The following is a 23,058-nucleotide window of genomic DNA, read 5'->3' as shown; positions in this document are numbered from 1 at the left end:
CTTCTTGTTCTTTGTGTTTTCTGTTTAGAAGATTTAAATTTTAATTTAAATTAAATTAAATTTAAATTTAAATTAAATTTAAATTAAATTTAAATTTTTATGGACAGAACTCTCTCACTCTGCAAGCATACTGTGCTTTGTGCAATGAGGCCAAATCCTGGCTGGTTCACCACCCTTTCAACAAGCACAGAAGATGATCATTTAGGATATTCCTCAAAGCTCTGTAATTCTGGTGTGATATGCAAAACCAACAGCTCCAATAGATTACGACAGTCTTAGACTACAATTATTTCCACACATACACAACTTCAGCTTTGTTAGCAGAAGGTACATGGGGTGCCTTGCACAACCAGGATGGGCTTCACCTATCTGGCCACACAGGGCATGGGCCAGGCAGCATGTCTGTCAGCATTTCTACGCAGAGCTACATCTTCATTTTGGCAAGAGATGGAGGTTGGGTCAACCTCCTTTTCCCTAATTATCTTGTGTAAGCAGAATCATACATGAACTCACACTAGTTTTTTGGATCTGCTCTAGGAGCAGTCTCTAACAGCACAGCCCTTATTCACTTTAAACTTGCAGTAAGGCCACAGTTGAGACTGAATTCAACAGTTAGTAAGAAAATTAACACAAAGCAGGATCTTTTAAATGTTAATTGCTTTGTCACTAATGTGCTGGTTTGACCTGTTCAGTCAATGTATATCATGTGGTTGGTCTCAGCTTTCCATTCTAGACTTGTGTTTCCATTCATTGGCTATGAGCTTTTGGAGAAACTGGACTGAGAAATGGAAACCAGGCCATGTCCAAATTTTAAGACAATTCTACAGAAAAATTATCAACTTATTTTGGGCCCATTAGACTCTACAATGGGGTACCTGGAACAAGGAAATTCTCAACTGTCTTTACTTACTACACTGTTAATTCTACACCTCTGTGTTTTATAAGATTGTAATAAAATTGTCACTGAAAGGAATTAAGTTGTGGGTTTTTTTGAAACCTGAATCACTGAAATACACGTTAGCGGAACTAACATAATAAATAACTTGTTCTTGACACTTCTCAACTTTCACAGGAAATAAGGTAAAAATGTTAAGTACCACCCCAAATCCTACTGGTTTAAGCTCTTAAATTTAGTATCTAATTGTGAAACTTTAGTGAGATCTTTCACCTGAAGAAGAGTGGGATTTTGGGTTTTCGTTTTTGGGTTTGTTTTTTTTTTTTTTTCCATTTAAAATCTTTCTCTAGAAATAAGGGGAGCAGAGTGCTGCATTTGATCCTTAACTGAACATAGCCTCATATTGTTGGAAAGTATGTTACTGAGGTGGCTAGAGAAAAGGAATGAAAGGTAGGATAAATTACTAGAAATTCCTCACATACTACTAAAAAAAAAAGCCACCTTCCTGTTTTTATCACTTAAAATCACTTAAATTCTTTCCTTCTTTACTTAAAGACCTATAAAAACACCCATGCTCGACTTTTCTAGTTTCAAATCAGCAAATGAATATTAGTATTTAACTTTCAGCACTCAAGAAAATACTTCTCTGTTTCCTTCCCCCAAAACTGTGTAATGCAGAGCTGAGTTTATTTTCTCCTGGACTTCCAGATAAGTGCACTTTAGGTTTAGAACAAGTTTTGAAGAGCTGAATTTAAAGGGAACTTTCCTGAGAAAGTGAAAGCCTAGTCTATGAAAAAAACAAAGCAAGAAAGATTTTGAACTCAATCATAGCCTTACTGAGTGTTACTGAGGATAGGTAAAATATATAAAGAGGACTTGATGCTTTCTGTTAGCAGCCTGTGTGGAAACTTAGGATAGCTAAGTATGGCCAAAGCTGCTTACAGTTTTCATCCATTTTGCTTTGTATGAAAAGATCACATTCTTTTTACCTCTCATTTAGTAAAAACAGCTTATACTAACATAGTTCTAGGTGCTCAGGAGTAAGGATGAAAAATCTCTTTACATATTCACAGCAGAATCACCTTACTGCAACAGCAGCACTGTGGAATGTAGTAACTGTGAATCCCAGCAAGAACTGCAACTCAAACTGATGTGTTCTACCTTACGTGGCACATTAAAATCCCAAGAGCCACAACCTTTCCTTCATCTCATCCACCTAGCAGCTGGATTTCCATTTCATTTATTCCTTCATGCTCTGGTGAAGTTCCAGGTGATACCATTAACTTTAGCAAGGAAGCAGAGACTGGATTCTCTTTTGACACGTGCCACAAATGCTTGAAGTGCAGAGAATATAAAATCCTGAACACCAGCAAGTCAGACAGGAAAAGGGAGATGTTGTTCTTTAAAACAAATGCCCTGTAAGCTAACAGTTATTTTAGCTCTACATCCATCTATCCAGGTGGTGCTTTTGGACTGTTCTTTTAAATTATTCTACTTCAGTAGAAAGACAGACAGACAACCTATCAAGAATCAAAAGTTTAGACTCAAAAGAGGGTATGATGGTGCAAATTTCCCTGAAATTTAACAATATTAAGCACTGAGCTTCCAAGATCTAGGACCTAAATGCTCAAGATATCTAACATCAAATCAATAGGGGTTTGAAGACTAATAATTTTAAGTGTTAGGCCAATAGCACTATGGTCCCCACCGAGCACCCAGCAGTACAATAATTCCCACTAGCCCTAAATGTGCTATTGTTCATGCAAGAGATATTATTTGTCTGAGGTATAAAAGAGCCCAGACCCACTAGCAGAGCAGCACCTCACTGGAGCTAGCGAGCACCCCCTCTCAGCAGGGCGAGATGGCTAGATGCACTGCCACAGGTGCAATATGGCTGCTCTGGTGTTTCTCTATCATGGACTACTGCATGGTAAAGATATACTTTGAATGATTTCTCAGAGGTCACCAGGTAGTCAGGGAATGGTAGGAAACCAAAGCTGTAACTGATGGGAAAGAAACTGAGCCAGCATGTAAATAAATGAGAGGTGTTGTGGCACTCAGCACTAACCCTACAGGCCACCCTGGCCTTCTGAATGGCCAGGAACACACCCACCAAAACATCTGCTGGCTTATATTGAGACAAAGAACTAACTACCGTTTTTCTTTTCAGATGGTTTGAATGAGCAAAATACACACAGGAGAAATGAAAATTATCTGCTCTTCAAAAAAAATCTGAAATATAATTTGAAAATGAAAGCAAGCTTTCTTCCTTTTACCCCAATTCACTGCGGGAACTTTTGCATGCTTTCTTTCATGGGCTCCAAATCTGTGTAAGAGAAACTTATGACAGTCACGCCTTTAACTTTTCTTTAGCTATGGATAAAAAAGATGTTCTTACCTGTAACCGTTTGGCAGCTTGGCCCAAAGACCTTTCTACAGCTTTAATGCCATTTTCCAGTCTCAGACTCTGCTGGCCCTGAATATCAATTTCACCCTTCACTTTCTCAATCTTTTCTTTGACCTCTTCTTCATTCACTTGGGACTCTTGAACTTCCCGTTGCAACTTCTCTGCTTCAAGACCACTTTCCATGTTGTGAATCTGAGACATATAGTCCTTAAGCTTGCTCTCACAGTCCAGGATCCTCTGCCTCATCTCCTGCAGCTGCTCCTTTAGCTGCTTTTCATTCTCCTGTTCAATCTGAAGCTCATTTTCCCAGAACTCTTCCTCTTCAATCTCCACTTCGTTCCTTTTGATCTTCTGCTCTAGCTTGAGGATTTCTTCTTCCAGGCTGGAGTTATACTTTTGTTCCCAGTAGCGGATCTCAGATTCGCTGGACTCAAGCTGTTTCTCAATGCACTGAAGTTTCTCTGTCTGGAGGTGGATCAGTTTCTTCAACTCATCTGCTGTTGTTTTACAGTTGTTGAGCACCTTTTGCTTGAACTCCGATTCCTTGCTTTTCCCAAAGATGTCCATCAACCCTTTGGCCCCCCCAGTGAAGGTGAGGGATTTCCTTTTTGGCTCCCTCCTCTTCATCGATTTATCACTGGGAGGCCGCAGCTTGGCCAAGGGAGGCAAGCTTTGCCGGTACAGAGTCCTCTCTGGGATGCGAGCCACGCTGTCCGAAGTTGGCCGCTCGCTCAGAGAGGGCCCGGTGCGGCGCAGGATCAGCTGCACGTCGCTCGCGTACTGCCCCCACTTGTTCAGCGACACGATGGGGTTCTCGTGCGGTGCCAGGTGCCTCTCCGTCTCCCGCCATTTCTCGATCAGCGTGTACCTCCCGGTACGACCTGCAAGCCAAGCGCAGCCGTGAGCGCGGCGGCCGCCAGGGGGCGCTGCCGGACAGCGACAGCGTCGGGCGCCAGGCGGGGCCAAGCAGGGCCGCGGGTGCCCCCTGGCGGCCGCCCGGCGCCGCTGCCGAGATGCGCCGCGGCAATGGCGCGGGTGCCCGTCTGCGGGAGGGCGGGCAGGGGGGCGGGGGCCGGGCAGCGAAGGAGGCACTTGGTGCTCTCAGTGCATTTGCTCGCGTTACAGTAAACGCTCCTTCATTCACTGAGCTGAGCACGGCCCCTACACGTTACTTATTTCAACTGTAAATTATCTCAGGAAAATTCTCCCCCAGCACAGCAGTAACTGAACAAGAGAGTACTGATGTACATTGCACACACAACAAACTGCACGACTCCAGGGATTTTTTCAGATTTGAAGTAACTGAAATTAAAGCAAGTGACCTAGCAATGCTGATATTACATCAACTATATGTCTTTAGAGGAAGAAAACAAGAATAGAAAGAGTTTCACATCTTTCATACAGCCACACAGTAAAAACAGAATTTGGAGACAGTGTGTTTGCTTTTAAACTGTATCATCAGGCAGAGGCAACTGTTAATGACTGAGAACCTTGGTTCACCATCTCGCGCCCCCCCAGTTAGTTCAGACGCCGGGAAGGCCAGCTCGGGGCCACAGCAGCATTATACCAACTCACGTGGCCTGTGGCAGTGCTGACAACGTGACAACCCTTCATAGCACAGAACAGAGGGATAAGCATGGCAGAGGCTGCGCAGACTGAAATGAGCAACATGGGCTACCTGCAGAGATTCCTCATCTGTAACAGCAACTTGCAAACCCCCCCAGGGCACACAGCCTTCAGGAAGAAGCCTGAGTCCTTTGATAACTGTTGTGATGTTTTCTGACCTCTATACTGACAGCTAGATACACAATTAATGCCATATGGTTTACTTTTAGGTTAGGAGGAAGTACAACTTATGTTTATGGGTTCATTTGTGCTGCTACTAAACACTTAAACTCAGCAGTCTTTTTCCTCGACACCCCTTACTGGATGCTTTCGATGCTACAAGAATTAAGAATTTGAGGTTTTCCACTATTTTAACTTTTCTAAACACTCTTACTACTCTGAGATACAGCATTCTCCAAATGCAGAAGAGAGTTTTCCCTTATCATGAAAGTGGTTTCACTTAAAAGCCATAATGTTGTTTACACAAAGGTGTGAAAGACGAACTGTTTTTAAAGCATGTAATCCTGATCAATTTCTCAACAGCTCCAAAATTGCCATTAACTTTAAAAACATCGTTAACTATTTTAATGTATTACATATATCCATTTCTGTGACAGATCATAATTCAAATGAGGATTTATTTCAGCACATAAATGCCTAAAATACCTGTCATATATGCAACTATGGAGTGGAAGAGTTGGAGTACATGTAGTTATCAGTGGTAAGCCATCTGATGCATTTTTTTTTCCCTACACCACCCACTCAACTACTGCACTTTTCCCAAAAGAACAAAAATATACTAATCTCAGGCTGGAGATCTACCTCCATCCTCTAACCACAACACTCACACAGACTCACCACCTCAAATTTGCAGGGGACAAGCTCCACTATGGTGAATAACCCACTATGTGGCCCCCTAAAAATCTGATATTGTCAGACCAGCCTTATAAAGAGCTCCTGTGTTGGAAATGGTTCCTCTGATGTCACTTTCTCACAGCTAGCTCATGATGCAAAGAATGACAACAACAAAAATGAGCTGCACAGGCACCGCATGGAGAACAGGCTACTTTGGCTCATGGGTCATACCAGTGGTAGTCGGCTGGCCAAATAAAAGACCAAAATGTCCATGTTCACTTCCAATTTAGGAGCAAGAGATGAAAGAGTACATGAAGATTTGACCGATATAAGTTGGCAAGACAAGGCAAGCAGCATGGGAACAGCAATCCACCACCCCAAATGCCTTATAAATAAATGACCTGAAGTAAAGCACTGGGGAAAAAAAAGAGGAGGAACAACAACAAAATCTATCAGCATACCAACATGCTTGGCCAACACTCTCAGAAACAGATTTATAGTTTATTACAGTAAGTACTTTAGAAACAAGTTTACTACACCAAGATACAAGATCAAAGATTTTTGCCAACCCACAATATTGTTCATTGATCCATGAAGATTCATGGTTTGTAGTAGGCATTAGTGTTGTTATAGGAAAAATAAACCTAGTACTGCCTGCCATATCGTACCAACAATAAAATCCTGGAGAATAAAAAAGTAGTAAAAACATACCACAGAACCCAGGACAAAGGTCGCACTTTAGCACTCTATTTTGTTAATCTTAAAAGCTTTCAGCTTGTAATCATGGCAATTCTACTAATGTTCTTGTTGCATCAGAAACAGCCAAGTTCAAAAAAGTCTTGAAATTGTAAACAAGAGTAGGTACCACTAGGGAGTGATGAGCATGCAACTTCTATTTACTTTGCTATTAAATGCATTACTTAAAAGAAATGTAAGAGAAAAAAAAAAAAAAAAGAAAAAAAGAAGGGGAGGAGGATAATAAAGCTAACAATCTTGACTACAAATGAATTAAGGAATTAACCAAAGCACCTGCCAAGAACTATTTCCATCTTAGCTTAGGGTTCCAAATCAACATGCAGTCCTAAATAATGAACTCAGTGCTCAAGATCCACATTAAAAAAAAGTGTTTTGTAGAAGTAATACTTGCACAGTTCAACCACCACACCTACAGTTCAGTATTGGTCTTAAACAAAGCTGTCCTCATTTGAGATCATTACCTAGGTTTACTGTGTTCAGCTTATGTATGACACAGATTAACAAGACCTGGACAACCACAACTGTGATGTTTACTTGCATTAGAAGGGATTAATTCACAAACAAAGGGTGAACAAGCTAATTAAAAAAAATTTCAGAACACAGGCATCCTTGTAACAAACTGCTGGTTTTGACGTGCTACCACTGACAAGGAGAAAGCAGGTTGCTTGGGTTGTTGGCAAAGAACAGTTCAACACCTGCATGTCTTGTCTTGTATATTTGTCCAGAAGCTTTCCAAAATAGACACTGTGCTTATACAGTACCTGGCAGAACTCAGCCCTATGTCATTCATGCAAGCCATGCAATTTTAAAAATTAGTTACTGTTGTATTTATGTAATATGCCCCACACCAGCAATGCATGGCATTCGTTAAAACATAGTGTTCTTTTCCCAGCAGCATATTGAACACATTGATTTATGAAGTATTTCCAGGTAAAGTTAGATGAGCAGTTAAGCAGACAATTCAAGTCACAGCTTTAGTTATTGTACTGATTTTCACAGTGGGTATGTGCCTTATCGATGCGGTCCTTATAACTTCTAAAATCAAACTTTTCTTTAAAAACATGTACAACTATAACATATTAGACGAGTGTTGTGGGTGGGTTTTTTAATACTTCTATCAAAGCCTTGTACTAATGAGAATGGTAGAGAAAACAATCCCAACAGCCCCAAACAAGCACCAGCAGTGCTGTGTTCTATGGCTACCCCTTCAGGAAACAGGAATTCATGGGCTGGAAAAAGCACTATGCCTCTACACCCCATTCATTGGCCAGCTACTTCTCATTCTGTGCTGACCCTCTGACCATATAATGGTCCCCCACATGGACCATATAATATTACCATCTCAAAACAATAATCAAGAATTTGTATGTTTTGCAAGACAGCAAATGACAAGCTATAACAGAAGTAGGTATATATTTAAAATATAAAGCACACTGCATTTGCAGAAAGGGTCAGCGTCAAGGTTAACAGGTTAAGTTTACACCTAACAGCTACCTAAGCATACAAACTTATCACAGGTTCTATTAGTACAGGAACAGCTTCAAAACCACCTTTTGTTTTTAAAAGTGAGAAAGAGAACAAAAAAGGAAATATATGGATTCCAGAATGCTGATGTTCTGATAGCCTGCAACTAGCTGTCATGAGTGGTTTGAACCGGTTATTGCTTGATCAATGAGATATTAAAGAGCTAAATACAGCCAGTGTCCTGGATCAGCCACTGCTCTCCTGCACAGCCAAACAGCAAGCTCAGGATCTGAGTGTCCAAGTCATGTGTCCAACCACTGTAGTATTAGTTTGTGATTGATGTAATTTGGTAATTTAAACATTCATTACAATGAATGGTGGTTAAACTAATTAAATATGGGAACAAGGTAATTTAACAATTTTTTTTAAGACTCTCAAGAGGCAGATGTTTAAATTATACTCCATGAGGGTAGTAGGACCCATATAACTACTATTCACTTTAAGCTTCTGTATATGTCTTAATATTTGCAGCTGACACAGTAGACAGGAGTGACTAGTTCTGCTGCAAAAATGCAGTTCCAAAGGAAAGTAACAGTACCAGTGTTTTTCATGCAACATTTCTGGCAGGACTGTAATCAGAGATTTCATCAGTACTGGCTTTCAGGACAGAAATGATTCATCCCTTTTCTCCCTCACAAAAGTGCATCATCTTCTACATGCAAAGCATTTCAGAAACAGGCACTACATGTTTTTTGTATGCAGGTAGCACACATGACACATCATGTAAAAACGTATCTGTTCCTTGTCTTTCCAGCCATGCTACAAAAGTTTATTTCACCAAGTAAGATCCATCTTTTCATTGTCTCCCATGCTTCACAGACAGGACCTACAGCAGTGAAATCAGTGCAGGCAGGTGAGTCACTGCTCAGGTCTCACATAATTTCTGGGACAGGTGGTTAGACGGGCAGTCTTAAACATGGGAGTACCTCTCCTTTCCTAGGGGTGGGGTGGGCAAAAGCAGGCCTTTGACACTAGAGGTCATGAGGTCTTGCTCCCAGTTTCTCTTCTTTTCCCAAGACCACCAGGATGCACTCAGTACCTGGGGAGTTGCCTGGCAGGGACACTCCTAGCTCCCATTTTTCCCAGGGATCCCATCACTTCTGCTGCTGCATAGCAGCTGTACCAAAGACCTGCCTAAAAGATGACCCTCTGGATGGAATCTGAATGAAAAAAAAAAAGTATGTGAGACAGAAGTTTTAAGACAGCCAAACTAAAAGGGAAGTTGTACTAGTCTTGCCCTTAAGCTGAAGCTGAATTAGCACTCCAAACTCACAACAGTGCATAGTAAGAATACATACTGTCACCTGTTTGCACGCAGGTTTCCATGGTGGTAATGCCAGGTATGCCAACACATACTCAAGCCAAACCCAGACTGCCCAGAGCTCTGGGGGTACTGACAAATGTACCCTGTCCCCAGCCTGGTTACAGCTTTCTGATCCACTTGGATTCCCAGAGACAGGCCTCTAGGCATCCTAGGCTAAAGGATGCCATCTGTCTTCCTTAACAAGGCAATATAAAGAAAAAAATAATTGTATATGGGTAAAATCTTGTAAGAACTCTTAATATGTGGAACATGTGGGAGAAAATGCTTTGCCTTACCAAAGGAGCAACAGCATTAACTCCTGAATCTTTAACAGCACTGACAGAAAGGTAATTGCTAGCAATTTCAATAAACCCAGTATGATATTAACTCAGTATCTTTGACATATGAAGCTGTCATCTCCTTCACTATGTGATATTTAGGTTTACATCCACAACAATATGAAAAAATACCATTCTAGCTACCTGAGAACTCATTAAATACCCAAGGAAGATTAAAAGTTTAAAAAGCCTTTAAAATAGAGGTTAGAGTTTTCATTATTCAGATTTCTTAACTCATGCCGTGTTTTGCACACACATGTATGCCTACCATAGAAAACAATAAGAATCAGAATAGGAGTCCAGTCCTAGGAAAACATGCCCACAGAGATATACAGACTGAAGTCTAATAGCAGTGAAGGTCTGCTTAGTTCACTAGGTACAGCTGTTCTCACAATGTCTTTATTAGGACTGAAGTCTTAGTTTATTACTATTATCTTTGTGTTCAAAAAAAGGCTATACAGATTTTATCACAATCTGACAAAACAAAGCACTTAAAGTCATTTCATACTTTCAACTGCCTTTCATCTAAGCATCCCAAGGTACTGCACTTAATTTAGACCCATTTCCTAAATAGGTAATGTGGAGGAGCGGTTTGGCCAGGGTCAAACAGCAAGATGTGGCAAAGCAGATCAAGCAGTCCAGGTCTCTGCCGCACACACCACCGCTACACTAGACGTACCACATCATTAAAGGTGGCCACAAATCATGCCACCCAACCACCATGCCTTTCAGTAAGGTTACTGTCACTAGATTTCTGAACCATAAAGTTTGTATGATCACACCATGCACCATAGCGTGCAGCTTTCTTGTACTTCTTACTATCCTTCTTAATGTTGCTATTTGAAGCAGCAGAGAATGTAATTTCGGGGTCAAAACACAAGTCTTAAGCGATTCTTAGCAGTAAACTACATGAATAATTAAATGTTTAAAAACCTTAGTTCGTATACAACAAGAATTGTTCCATTTTTCTAATCCTCTTCAGACTCAGCTCTATGATTCAAATCAACCTCAGACAGACTCTTTTCTCTCTCTCAAAATGTCTGCCAGCCAGCTCTGGCACTTACTTTGGCAGAAATTATTTGGACGAAGGGACGAACATAAGAAAAGACAACAACAAAGTGCTGTGATTTTTCCAGATACAACTCTGGCTTTCCTGATATAACGCTGTAATGCATGTTTGAAACAGCATGAACAAATCTGTACTTTATTTTCATAAATACACCCCATTTGTCTTTAAGGAAAAATATTCAACTGCAGTAAAAAAATTGACAGCTGCATTTGTTCAACTTCAAAAAGAGATGGCTGTACTTGTTCAGTGAAATGTTGCTCATATTCTCCTGATACTGTGCTACAGACAGAAGAACAAAATCCACAGCACTGTCTAAAGCAAATCTGCCATTTTAATTATTTGCCACAGAAAATTATGGGGAGTAACAGAAAACAAAAGTGCACTTTGGTAAGAAATTCAAGCTTCGCTTCTCTAGGCTGAAATATTCTTTCTAGGAAACAAATACGTCATTCTGAGTCCAGAGTCTAGTCTCCAGAGAGAAGAAAAATCACAACAAATGTAGTAAAAATCCTCACAGGGGCTGGAAATGGGAGAACACTTCTGAAGAAACAGGGTAAGTGTATTTGCTACTGCGCCATTCATCACTATATTTCTTTGGGAAATTTTTATTTTTTAAATTTGAATGGAAAATGCCCAGTAAAAGGCAGTTGAAAAAATCCCGTCTGTAGTTAAAGTACATTTGCCTAAACTATCAGCTAACGTGATTAGCTCACTTTCTCTTAGGATATCATCTATTTTTTCCCCTCAGTGTTACAATGAATTTTTAAGAGAAACCACTAGATTCACAAACACCAGACTGTTTACTACTTTGCAAAACAGGCCCCTGATTGCATTCGCCAACCATCTTGTCATACATACACTTGAAAAGTATCAGTAACATTTTTAAACCTATTTTTTAGTTACCCAAATTAAAATGAGGAATCAAAATGGCCAAGAAACATTTATATGAAGCCACTGTGGCATGATTTTCACAGAATACACAGAAAAGCTAGTGGAAGCAGAAAAATAAGCAGAATTTTCTGTCAAATGTACATTTTTGTATTGATGTGATAAAGTCTAGCTCACCTCTCCTGGCAAAAATATTCTTAAAGGAGGACTCACGGTTCTCCATTTAACCTGTGTGCTCTGGTATATTTTTTACATTTTGGTGAGGGCTTAGTTTTTCATGATTAATTGATCACTTTTCTTCTTTGTATTATAAGACAAATCTTCCTCTTTGTAACATGTAAGCAGCTTGAGTTTTTTTAAAAGAAGAAATAAAACAGCCATGAATAAAACTTGTAAAAGGTAATATCGAGTATTTTTCAAGATCCCAGTGGGAGGTAATTTCACTCTCTGAAAACTTGTAACTGAATAGTTTTATGTCTGTCTTGAACAGAATTCCAGCGACAGTCCCCCCAGTTAAGGCATTTCTAAATCCTCCTAAGTTACAGACACAATGAATTACAGTATCCAAAATTATATCCAACTGGTATTATTCTCTCTTGCATTCACTAAAATATATACATGTATTTTTAAAATAAGCTTCACTGGGATCACTGAAAGAGACAACTGTTTGTTTGTTTTAAAGAATGAGGTTTACATGAGTTTTAATTCAAACCCTTTAACTTCAAGACAAACAGAAATTAAAAAAAAAAAGGTTTGTACAGAAACTTGGAGTAGAATCAGTTCCTATTCCTCAATGGTCAAGAGATGGGCGACAGGGGAAGGAGATCATAGCACAAGACCAAGTAACACTAATGTTATCCATCAGGATTACTGCCCCAAAGGAAGAGACACAAGCAGACATTTCCACTGAAATAGTAATAGTGGCAGACAGGTCAAGGAATAGGTCAAGTTAAGGGACAACTCCACTGCCAAAGGATTAGACTACCTGTTAAGTATGGGACAGAACCTCCTACAAAGGGGCATAGCCCAGCATGACTTACTAATTTTGTTTGGCTAAAATAGCCCTAGAACATAAGTGCTTGTCTTTGCATTTTAGTGAAGAAAAAAAAAAAAAAAAAGGAATACTTCTGTATCCTGAAGAAAGTTATTACTGAATTTCCATGACATGAGGGAAGAGTTGAAAAGTAAATGGATGGAAAAGTTTTTGCTGCTCTAATCACAGTGAGAGATCAAGAGACATGCCCTGTATTTGATTAAGTGGCAGCAGAATAAATCCTCTTTAAACATAAGGAAAGAACTCTCTTCTTGCTAAGGTGATCAAACACTGGAACAGGTGGCCCAGAGAGGTGGTGGAGTCTTGATACTTGGCCATATTCAAAACCTGACTGCACATCTGCACATGGTCCTTAGCAACCTCCTCTAGCTGACCCTGCTTTGACCACTGGGGTTGGACCAGACAATGTTCAGAGTTGTCTTCCAACCACATCCAATTCTATAATAATTTTAATTTTCCTGATTTTGAAATAGATTGTAAAGTTTTACTTTTCATATCTCTAGAATAGAGGCAGCTTCAGTTTGTCCATGAGAAGCTTCTTGAGTTATGAATGTGTCAATCCAAGTATTTTTGGTTTGTGCTTTCTTTGGATACAGCTGTAAAATAAGCTAATTTGCAGATATTCCAGATACTGCATTTCACACAAATAATATACTTATTGCAGTTCTTATTTCAGGCTCAGTGAAGAAGACTGCATTGTGTGTGCATGTGCTTTGGATTTTTTAAGTCAAGGACCTAGCAATAAACTGTAAGACACAATAAAACAAAAGGAGCATCTCAAAAACTTTGCAAACATACCAACACACAGACAAAATAATATTGAGTCCTGATAAGCTATGCAACTGCTGAAAGAGACAGACTGCAAAGTGGAAAATAACATCAGAGCCAACCAAGGAGGAAGCCAACTAAGACTGGCTACTTTGCACCACCAAATGTCAGGTGAGGGCTAGAGGGATACATTTTAATAATTCCCATTCAAATTCAATTGACAATTATTCCTGGTAAGCTGGTACCTATAGCTCTATCAAAGGAACAGACATATGGTTGCTTTTCTGGTGAATGGCCTGACAGGAGGGTTGGGAAAGCTCTATCTGCCAAAGACACACAAGTGTAATTTATATGGTGTTTAATATTGCCTAGCAGTCCCAGTGAGAAACTGGAGTGTAATTACTCTAGGTATTTTTAGAGAGGATATTTGTCTCAGTAAGGAGTTTTAAAAGGATTATCTTAATTTGGCTCTGGCTAGCAATCTATCTCTGCACGGAACCAGAGTTGCATGCCCCAGATGAACTGGAGATGTGTTACAGAAAAGGAAGTCTAACGAGTTGACAAAAACTGTGTAATGTTTCCATGGCTGATGGAGTTTTTTCAGAGTTCAGACTAATGACTGAGGACACAGGAAAAAAAAAAAAAAAGAGAAATTACATAGGAGAATATTAAATTATTGTCTAGAACTGGGAGTCTGACACTTTTTGTATTGTGGGAGAAGGCAAAGGAAACAGGATGAAAGATACTCAAAGCAAATAACAGAAATCTATCACAACCAGTTTGTTTATTTTTTCTAAATACGTAACACATCTTAATCATTACTAGGAAATGATCATGCTACCATAACTGTATCTTAAAAAACTCCTACAGGCATAAAATGAGATATGGAAGCAAGCAATTTACAAATGAACTAGCATTAAATGAAAAGATGCAACTAACAGGCAGTAAAAGCACTCTTAGAAGTTAACCAATGAATGCAAGATTTTAGAGACATACTGACTTTGCACAATTTTTAAATGAAACTTTAAAAGATATTTGATGCGTATAGATGGAATATACATGTGCTAGCACTGTGTTAAAACCCCTTAAGATATATAAGAAAGCCAGTCTTCTACTCCATTAGATGCAAGTATATGGAAATGATGTTCAGAAGTACACATTTAAATAAATAAAAATCACAAATTCAGATAAATTGACTTTCATGCTTACAGATAGAATATCTAGTTGACATTCATGGCCCTAAGTTGTTTTTTATTAGAAAAATTATTCTTTTGCAATTGAGTCAGACTGCTAATACAATCTCACAAAATTGCTGGAATACTAAAAAAAATGCAAAAGCTAGCCCTTAAATTATGAATTTAATTTTAGGTAATACATAGGTTTTAATGCCTAAATTTAAATAGTATGCTAAGCCAATTATAAAATTTTAGGAAAGAATAAGATTCAGCATTGGAAGCACTTAAGGGATGAAGTTGAGGTTTATTCATTTATTCTTTCTCAATCATTGAGAAAGATCTGACAAGACTGAAGGAATATTCTTTCTTGTAGTGGAGCCTGAAAGATTTTTTTTTTTCCTACTAAACTGTTCAGCAGATAGCTAACACAGACTTCAAGTTACCTTTCCATTAGTACTGAGTTATGTGGTGTGCAGGAGTAAAAGAACTTGAAGGACCTATTTTACTGATTTATATACTATTCTCAGTATAACTAGGGATAAGTACAATGTGTATATTTTCAACTAACATCATTAGCTTGTGAAAGCCAAACGATTATTTTGCATCACTTTTATATTTCTTCGGTACTCAAAAAACTTACAGTTTAGCACCTTATTTAGTCCAGGCTGTATTTACAATGACAAAGAGCAGCATATTACTTAGAGAATAAATTTGTACTGAATGAAAGTTTATAGATTTCAAAGTGGTTTTTTTCTTTCTTTTTAATCTCTCTCTGGCAGGTTAAAAATCAAAGGCTACAAGTTTATGCTGCAAGGTTACCCCACTGTGCATCATATGTTCATGTTCTACTGATACTCAGTGCAACTCCAGCTCCTCTTGGTATAGCTTCACTAAAAAAGCTTCACCCTAGTTACCACACCCCCAGCTGACAGAGTTACTTACCAATAGCCTGAGCAAGGGCTATTACAACTTCCTGGCATGTTGTGACTTCGGTGACCCCACACACAATTCTCTGGACTCCATCCACCCATACTTTAAGCTCCATGGTTCACCAGATCATCCAAGAGCCAGGAGTGCCAATCGGTCAAGTCATACTTGCAACTATATCAGAGAATGCAGCAGACTTATCTCAGCAGCTGGAAGACAGAAAAAATCCTGGTGTTTATAGTGAGGCATTGCCAATTTAAGTAAGGTAACAAATTCACCTTAAAATCTATTGGGTAGAAGAACCAACAGAGTCTTCTCTCTTTAAAAAAAGTAATAGGAATCAAACATCCCATGCTTTAACTATATCTACCCATTCTGTAGACATAGCAGAGGTTTCATTACAGTTTATTTCCTAAAATATTAAAAATTATTACAAAAAGAACACTAAGAGAAATAGCATTAAACAAACAACTCCAGAATAAACTCTTAAGGGTTTAGAGTAACAGGTGCCCCTCTTCCTTTATATATTGCCTGGATGTCTCCAGGGACTGGTTATAGATGCTTTCAGTGTTTATTCAATAATTCCTATCAGGTGGTGGCGTAGCAAACCAGGGGGGAAACATTTTTAATTACAGCCATCCATGAGAGTCCAACCTTGCTCTCCACACACAACCAGCTGAAAGTTCCTAGTCCCAAGAAACCTGTGCGTTTAGCCCCAATGCTGGAAAACCCAGACAGGAAAGCAAGCAGACAGATTGCTTCTATTTCTCTAAAACAAGGAGATGAATAAGGGAAGGTGTTGTAGAGGTGGTTTAACCCCTGCCAACACAGTGCAGGCTCTGTAAGGAAACAGACTCCAGCTAATGTGTTATCCTAGGTTTTTCCATTGGTACTGCAATGATACTAAACATAAAAGCAAGCCATGACAACCAGTCTAATCAGTTCTCACTTCTGAGCACTGTTCTACTGCCTTCATTGAAATAACGCCAGTCATACCTGCTAATATAGTATACTAGCTCCCAATTTAATTTTAAAAGAGAAAATTCCTCAAGTTTGTAAATTAAAAAAATGGGTAGAGGGTTGCTTTTTTCAGAAGCAAAGAAATCCCATGAGTACAAAAAATTCTTTCTGCACTCAAATGCCAAAAAACCTCTGAAGCACAGAAACAAAGTTAGAAACCTAGGGAGCTAAATTAGGACTTAGCAATCAGCCATTTGGTCTCTGCTGTCTTGTTACCAACAGTCACATTGCTCAAGGTTTATTTAATGTTAACTTCTAGATTAATTACTGATTTGAACTCTAGTGGTTTTGCTATGAGCTCAGCTTTTCCAAGGGCTGTTTTTCTTCTGCATAAACAGATCCCCTGGCATCATGGCTCACAAAAGTTAATTTCTAACTGGAACTGCTGAGATGCTGAATTTCAAAAATTTCAAAGTAAAAACTCCAAGAAGAATTGTCTTAAAATATAAAACCTCCCCCCAAAACTGAAACAAAAACCAAACCACCAATAATGATGATGATTTAAAACCCCCCCAAAACCAAAACCTACAACCCCCCCCCCAAAACACAACCACCCAAACAAAACCTAATGAGATAGCTAAAGGAAAACAGATAGATAAAGGAAAAATAAACCATGATAATATAACGAAAGAAATTCATGTTATCAGGTAATCCTGATTACTATGAATAAAGTGATAAAACTAAAGACAATATTTTTGAAGAATAAAGTACAAGGAAAATGGATAACAGAGGAATAGAGTAAAAGAAATCTGAAAGTGATTCAGAGGAGGTTAGTAAACACAAGCAGGGTATGGTTACACAAGAAACATGGAATCTGATGATGCTGACGGATTTAACAGAACTGCATGTGGAGGCAGAAATGGTGCAGGAAAAACTAAGCAAATACATAGTACCATTCACGTTTACAGTCTAATCAGAGCTGCTTTCTCCTGGTGAAGTGAACATCTCTTTCTGCATCAAAAAGATGTACTAGTGCAGGCCCCAAACTAGAGTGGAAAGATGATTTCCCTTCTACAACCAACTACTTTACTCAGCAGTTGACAAATACTGACACATGATCCAGAAGACACACGGATCTTCACCCCACAAGTTGTGGCAGTCAGCAGCAACACAGCTCAGAGCCCATTAGAGCCAGAGGAGTCACACCACATTGACAGGACAAGCTTTAGCAGAGAAGTCCTACACAAGTCTGTTGTAAAGTCAGTCCAGCACATACATACCAAAATCCCTGTCCAAACAGGGGGTGTTTAGAAAACAAAACAAACATAACCAAGTCCAAATGCGTAAGTAAAACCAGATTTCAAAAATGCTTGTATAATTAATCAACAAAAAAGTGACAGATTTTAAGAATACCAGTGTATACAGAAATAGTAAGGCATAAGTAAGCACCTGAAAACCCAAAGAGGTCAAAGAGTTTTAACAAACATTTTCCCACATAAAGTTAGATCCGGGAAATTACAGGCCTGTCAGCTTGACTTCAGTGCCCAGGAAGCTGATGGAGCAGCTCATCCTAAACACCATCACGCAACACATGTGGGACAACCAGATGATCAGGCCCAGTCAGCATGGGTTTATGAAAGGCAGGTCCTGCTTGACAAACCTGATCTCCTTCTGTGACAGAGTGACCTGCTTATTGGATGAGGGAAAGGCTGTGGATGTAATTTACCTTGACTTTAGCAAGGCTTTTGACACCGTTTCCCACAGCATTCTCCTGGCAAAAATGACTGCTCAAGGTTTGGAAAATTGCACACCTCGCTGGGTAAAAAACTGGCTGGACGATCAGGCCCAGAGAGCTGTGGTAAAAGAAGTTAAATGCAGTTGGCGGCCTGTCACGAGTGGTGTCCCCCAGGGCTCAGTTTTGGGGCCACTCCTGTTTAACATCTTTAGTGATGATCTAGATGAGGGGATTGAGTGCACCCTCGGTAAGTTTGCAGATGACACCAAGTTGGGTGGGAGTGTTGGTCTGCTCGAGGGTAGGGAGGCTCTGCAGAGAGACCTGGACAGGCTGGAGCCATGGGCTGAGGCCAACTGGAGGAGTTTCAATAAGGCCAAATGCCGGGGGCTGCCCTTGGGCCACAACAACCCCCAGCAGTGCTACAGGCTTGGGGAGGAGTGGCTGGAGAGCTGCCAGTCAGAGAGGGACCTGGGGGTATTGATTGACAGCCAGCTGAACAGGAGCCAGCAGTGTGCCCAGGTGGCCAAGGCGGCCAATGGCATCCTGGCTTGTGTCAGCAATAGCGTGGCCAGCAGGGACAGGGAAGGGATCTTGCCCCTGTACTTGGCGCTGGTGAGGCCACATCTCGATTACTGTGTTCAGTTTTGGGCCCCTCACTACAAAAAGGACATTGAATGACTCGAGCGTGTCCAGAGAAGGGCAACGAAGCTGGTGCAGGGTCTGGAGCACAGGTCGTACAAGGAGCGGCTGAGGGAACTGGGATTTATTCTGGAGAAGAGAAGGCTGAGGGGAGACCTTATCACCCTCTACAGCTACCTGAAAGGAAGCTGCAGAGAGCTGGGTTTGAGCCTCTTTAGCCTAGTAGAAAGCGACAGGACAAGAGGGAATGGCCTCAAGTCATGCCAGGGAAAGTTCAGACTAGATATTAGGAAGCATTTCTTTACACAACGGGTTGTTAGGCGTGGGAATGGGCTGCCCAGGGAGGTGGTGGAGTCCCCATTCCTGGAGGTGTTCAATAGTAGGGTCGATTTAGAGCTTAAGGATATGCTGTGGGTGGGAACTGTGCTAGGCGAACGGTTGGACTAGATGATCTCCAGGGTCCTTTCCAACCTAGATGATTCTGTGATACTTCAAAGAAAACCAGTATCCGCACAAGTATTAACAGTGCGCAAATACAGAAACACTTCACTAAGGTAAAACCGTTTTAATGTACCAATAAACTTAACAGAAGAAAGTCTTCTACTAGCCTATAATGTAAGGGCAACTGAGAAAACACCTAAGAGGCCCCATCAGTGACCTCTGTTGTTTATTCCTGAACTAGCTGTCTTCACAAATAAACAGACCTCACATTCCAAGCCCAGCCGAAAGGAACTTTATTAATTAACTTAATATCTTGCTGAAAGTTGAACAGTTCAGATTTACTGGCACAAAACAAGCCATCTCTCTGTGTGACAATCCACCCATCAGTAAAGCATCTGATAGCTCTGTTTTTCTGTCTGTCAACATCCAAAGTATTATCTTAATTCAGCAAGCCAGCAAGTTCATTTTTTCCCCCCAGTCAGCAATCTTGCGTTCAGTGCAGATCAGTTTTGGTCATCTATTTGTGTTGCGTTTTTTTAAAGATGGACAGTAGGAAAAGACTAAAAGAGACGGACCATTTAATAATGAAATACTTGCTGACACCTCCAATTTAAAAAACAACGTTCACCAAAGCGGCAAATGATCTGAACAAAGCGTCTTTGAAACAGTCCAAGCTCGGGGGAAATAGTCCCACTCATTTCTTACAGGACAAATAGTTTTAATAGACTAAATAGCGATAGCAAACCAATAAACACAGCCTGCAGTATGTACTTCTATCAAACCAATATTCAGGTCTGAATTAAAGGACTGCCTGTCCCACAAGCACTAATATGATTCTTTCAGAGGCTCATCACTAAAACCAGAACATGCACAGACGTTAAGATCTATGTGCCAAAATCACGGTGTCTCATTACAGTTTCTAAGCAAAGCTAATCTATAAGTTAAAAAAAATAAAACCTATGATTGGTTTGATTTCTATGATTTTGCAAGTAGAAGTTTGCTGAGAGATCTGAAAACCAGAAAACCTTTCAGCCATATGTCTATCTCTGCTTCCCAATTCTGACTCTATAACACTTTTTTATTAGCATTTGGTTTTGCTTCACATGTATTTGGTTCTTTATTTGCTGACAGTTACATACCATTAACAGCTTCCTTGCCTTCCCACTGTGGGCTATTCTGACAGCCCCAAATACATTTTTCAACCTGGAGTTTATGTCCAGATGCACATTGTGCTTCTGCAATAGAGAAGGCAAAATAACCCTTACCTCCAATACTGTACAAATTTCTCTGAGGACAATAGAAAGGGTTGCGGGAAAAATCCCATAAATTCAAAACCAGTTCACCTTATGCATAACTTTCATTTTATTTTTTATTTTTATTTTAGCAATAACTGGAATGCAAAGCTAATTTAGTGAGCAGATGCACACAAGCCAAAGCATGTCTCTGATCACAGCTTTCCCCCCAGTTTTTCAGTGATCAGTTCCACAACAACAGGTATTTCTGATTGGAACCAAGTATTGGAAATCTGACATCCCTCAGCTACTTCCTCCCCCTCCCTCTCTCCCATGTGCTTTTTGTTCTCCACTACCTTGCGTGAAAGCCTCCTCAATTACGTTGTTTACCATACTTTAAGCAGATTTTCTGTAAATTCTACTTTTGTCTGGTTAGCCGATGATATCTCACTCTTTCAGATAGTTGTTCTTTTTTTAAGTGTAAAGAAAAATCCAGCATATACATACGCACATACATGCTGCTATTCCACTGCCTCTTCACAGCCAGATTACAAAAATGCTGTTTTCACAGAAGACAGGCAGAGCTGACAGTGCAAAGGGCTTTTCCTGTATTTAAGAAAAAGAGATATTTCAAGCAAATGTTCACAAAACCTATCTATCCTTGACATATAAAGTCATGAGAAACTCTGAGAGCTAAAATTAAGATGTTGATTTCACCTTGTTTCTAACCTTTAGAAGGTTCAAATCACCTGAAAGCAGCCTGCACCTCAAATCAGGGCTAAATAAAATCCTGCTGCAGCTGAAGCCAACTGCAGAATTTTGACCAACCACTTCAGTAACTTTCTGTTCCCCCAACAAATAACCAGCACACTGCTTAGTATACTTAAAAGTGAGCATATATTCCTTCAAATTAGCTATCTTAATGCTCTATGGCCAAGCTGTGCTCATTGCCTTTCCCTATTATGACACCAGATAGGGCTCTGGACAGAGTCAACTTGTTCTACCCAGGTCAGAAGCTGTTAATACCAATAGTTAGTGCAAGCGAGGCTTGATTGAAAAAGAAAAAAAAAAAAAAAAAAGTACAAATAAGCCACCTGAGTTACTTGGAAGGAGTTTATAAACCATCCAGAAGAGCGTGACAGTACCCTCCATAACAGGGAGGCAGGTGGCAGATCCTCCCTACTTTAAGAATCCTGGTATAGAACAAAGTAACTTTTTCCTGACAAAGATGACTGCAAATACAGAATTGACTACTGGAAACAAGCTAACTAGTATTTACCAAAAAGCCTCCTCCCTTGGACTGATGAAGGAGAAATATCCTATAATATATGCTGCTTCCCATCAATGAATGGGCAAAAATCTTTCATGACAGGTTGAGGTCAAAATACCACACGAAAATCTTCTGCACACAAAATTTTACTGGAAAGGAACAGGTTGTGGTTTTGAAATCAGTGTACTACTTTACTCGAAAATAAAGTGTTTATACAGAGGTACCATACGATTTTTTTGTGGGATTGATTTTCTTTTGTCCAATGTTATTCTTTTGCTACTCCAGAAGAGAGCTCAAGATAATAAGCACTGCTTAGAACAAACAAACCAGAAGTCCCACAACCATAAAGATGATAGTGTTGAGAACAAGCTTAGGAGACAGTTTAAGCACCAAGGAATTTTCTTCACATGAGACTGGCCAAAAGATGGTCTAACACATCTGTGTGAAACAGGCCAAAATCCAGATGCCACAAGTGATATCCAAGACACATACAAACTATATATACACATATTACCTGTGAGAGGACAACGCCAATATGCAAGTTTGTATAAACTCTGAACTACAAGCAGTTGTTTCTAGCAACAACAGCTGCTAGAAATCTTGCCTCCAGATATAACCTAGAAGTCCCCAGAAGTCTCAGTCTCCCAGACAAATTACTTGTTGACTTGCATCCAAGAACGAGTCTAGTCCAAGAGCTGCTGGTTGATTTGTAGTTTCTTCTGATGCAATGCAGCTAACAATGTGGCAGGGAAAAAAATGAGGGAAAGAAACATTGTTTTGAAGCAGGGGATGCTACAATAGGTATCTTCCCTAATTACAGAACATTCCCCACCTCTCCTTGAACTACAACCTTCACAGCACAGAAAAATCAAATTGGAAGGCTCTCTTCTCTTTGTATTGGTGAGAACTGGCTAGAAAGAATTATTAACTTGCTTTCTTTTGGGGGTAGGGAAGTGATAGGAGGAGATAAAGAATTCATCCATACATTTGGTCATCTCTTTTAAAGCTAAATTTTATTAATGGCAACTATCAAATGAGTTATTAGTTGAAATAATTCTTCCACCTTGAAAATTATGATTTTATCTTCAGTATTTTAATTCTCAGTCTGATGTCGTGATTTCAGGGAGTGTGTTTGTCTTCAGGGCATCTTCTTCCCTCACAATATTTTAATCTCAAACCTTGCACCTTTTGATTTTTCACTGTCTGCTGTTCTAAGC

General features: G+C 39.8%; 1 protein-coding gene across 8 annotated transcripts in view; it reads right to left on the bottom strand.

Annotated features, from left to right (window-relative positions):
• Positions 1 to 23,058, bottom strand: part of RASSF8 (Ras association domain family member 8) — a 102,955-nt gene that overhangs the window by 6,866 nt on the left and 73,031 nt on the right. For 5 of the 8 annotated variants that reach the window (XM_074902346.1, XM_074902343.1, XM_074902350.1 and 2 more), the window contains 2 exons: positions 15,580 to 15,773; positions 3,294 to 4,183 (listed from right to left, as the gene is read on the bottom strand). In XM_074902346.1, coding sequence (XP_074758447.1) covers positions 3,294 to 4,183; positions 15,580 to 15,682 — 993 coding nt within the window. In that variant the 5' untranslated portion in view covers positions 15,683 to 15,773. Of the gene's footprint in view, positions 1 to 3,293; positions 4,184 to 15,579; positions 15,774 to 21,078; positions 21,178 to 23,058 lie in introns of all 8 variants that reach the window. The other 3 variants (XM_074902348.1, XM_074902349.1, XM_074902347.1) reach the window with 3 other exon arrangements.

The sequence above is a fragment of the Athene noctua genome, chromosome 3, assembly GCF_965140245.1.
Source record: "Athene noctua chromosome 3, bAthNoc1.hap1.1, whole genome shotgun sequence".
In the NCBI taxonomy this organism is placed as follows: Eukaryota; Metazoa; Chordata; class Aves; order Strigiformes; family Strigidae; genus Athene; species Athene noctua.
The sequence above is the reverse complement of the archived record's forward strand: the minus strand, read 5'-3'. Positions and strand labels throughout refer to the sequence as shown.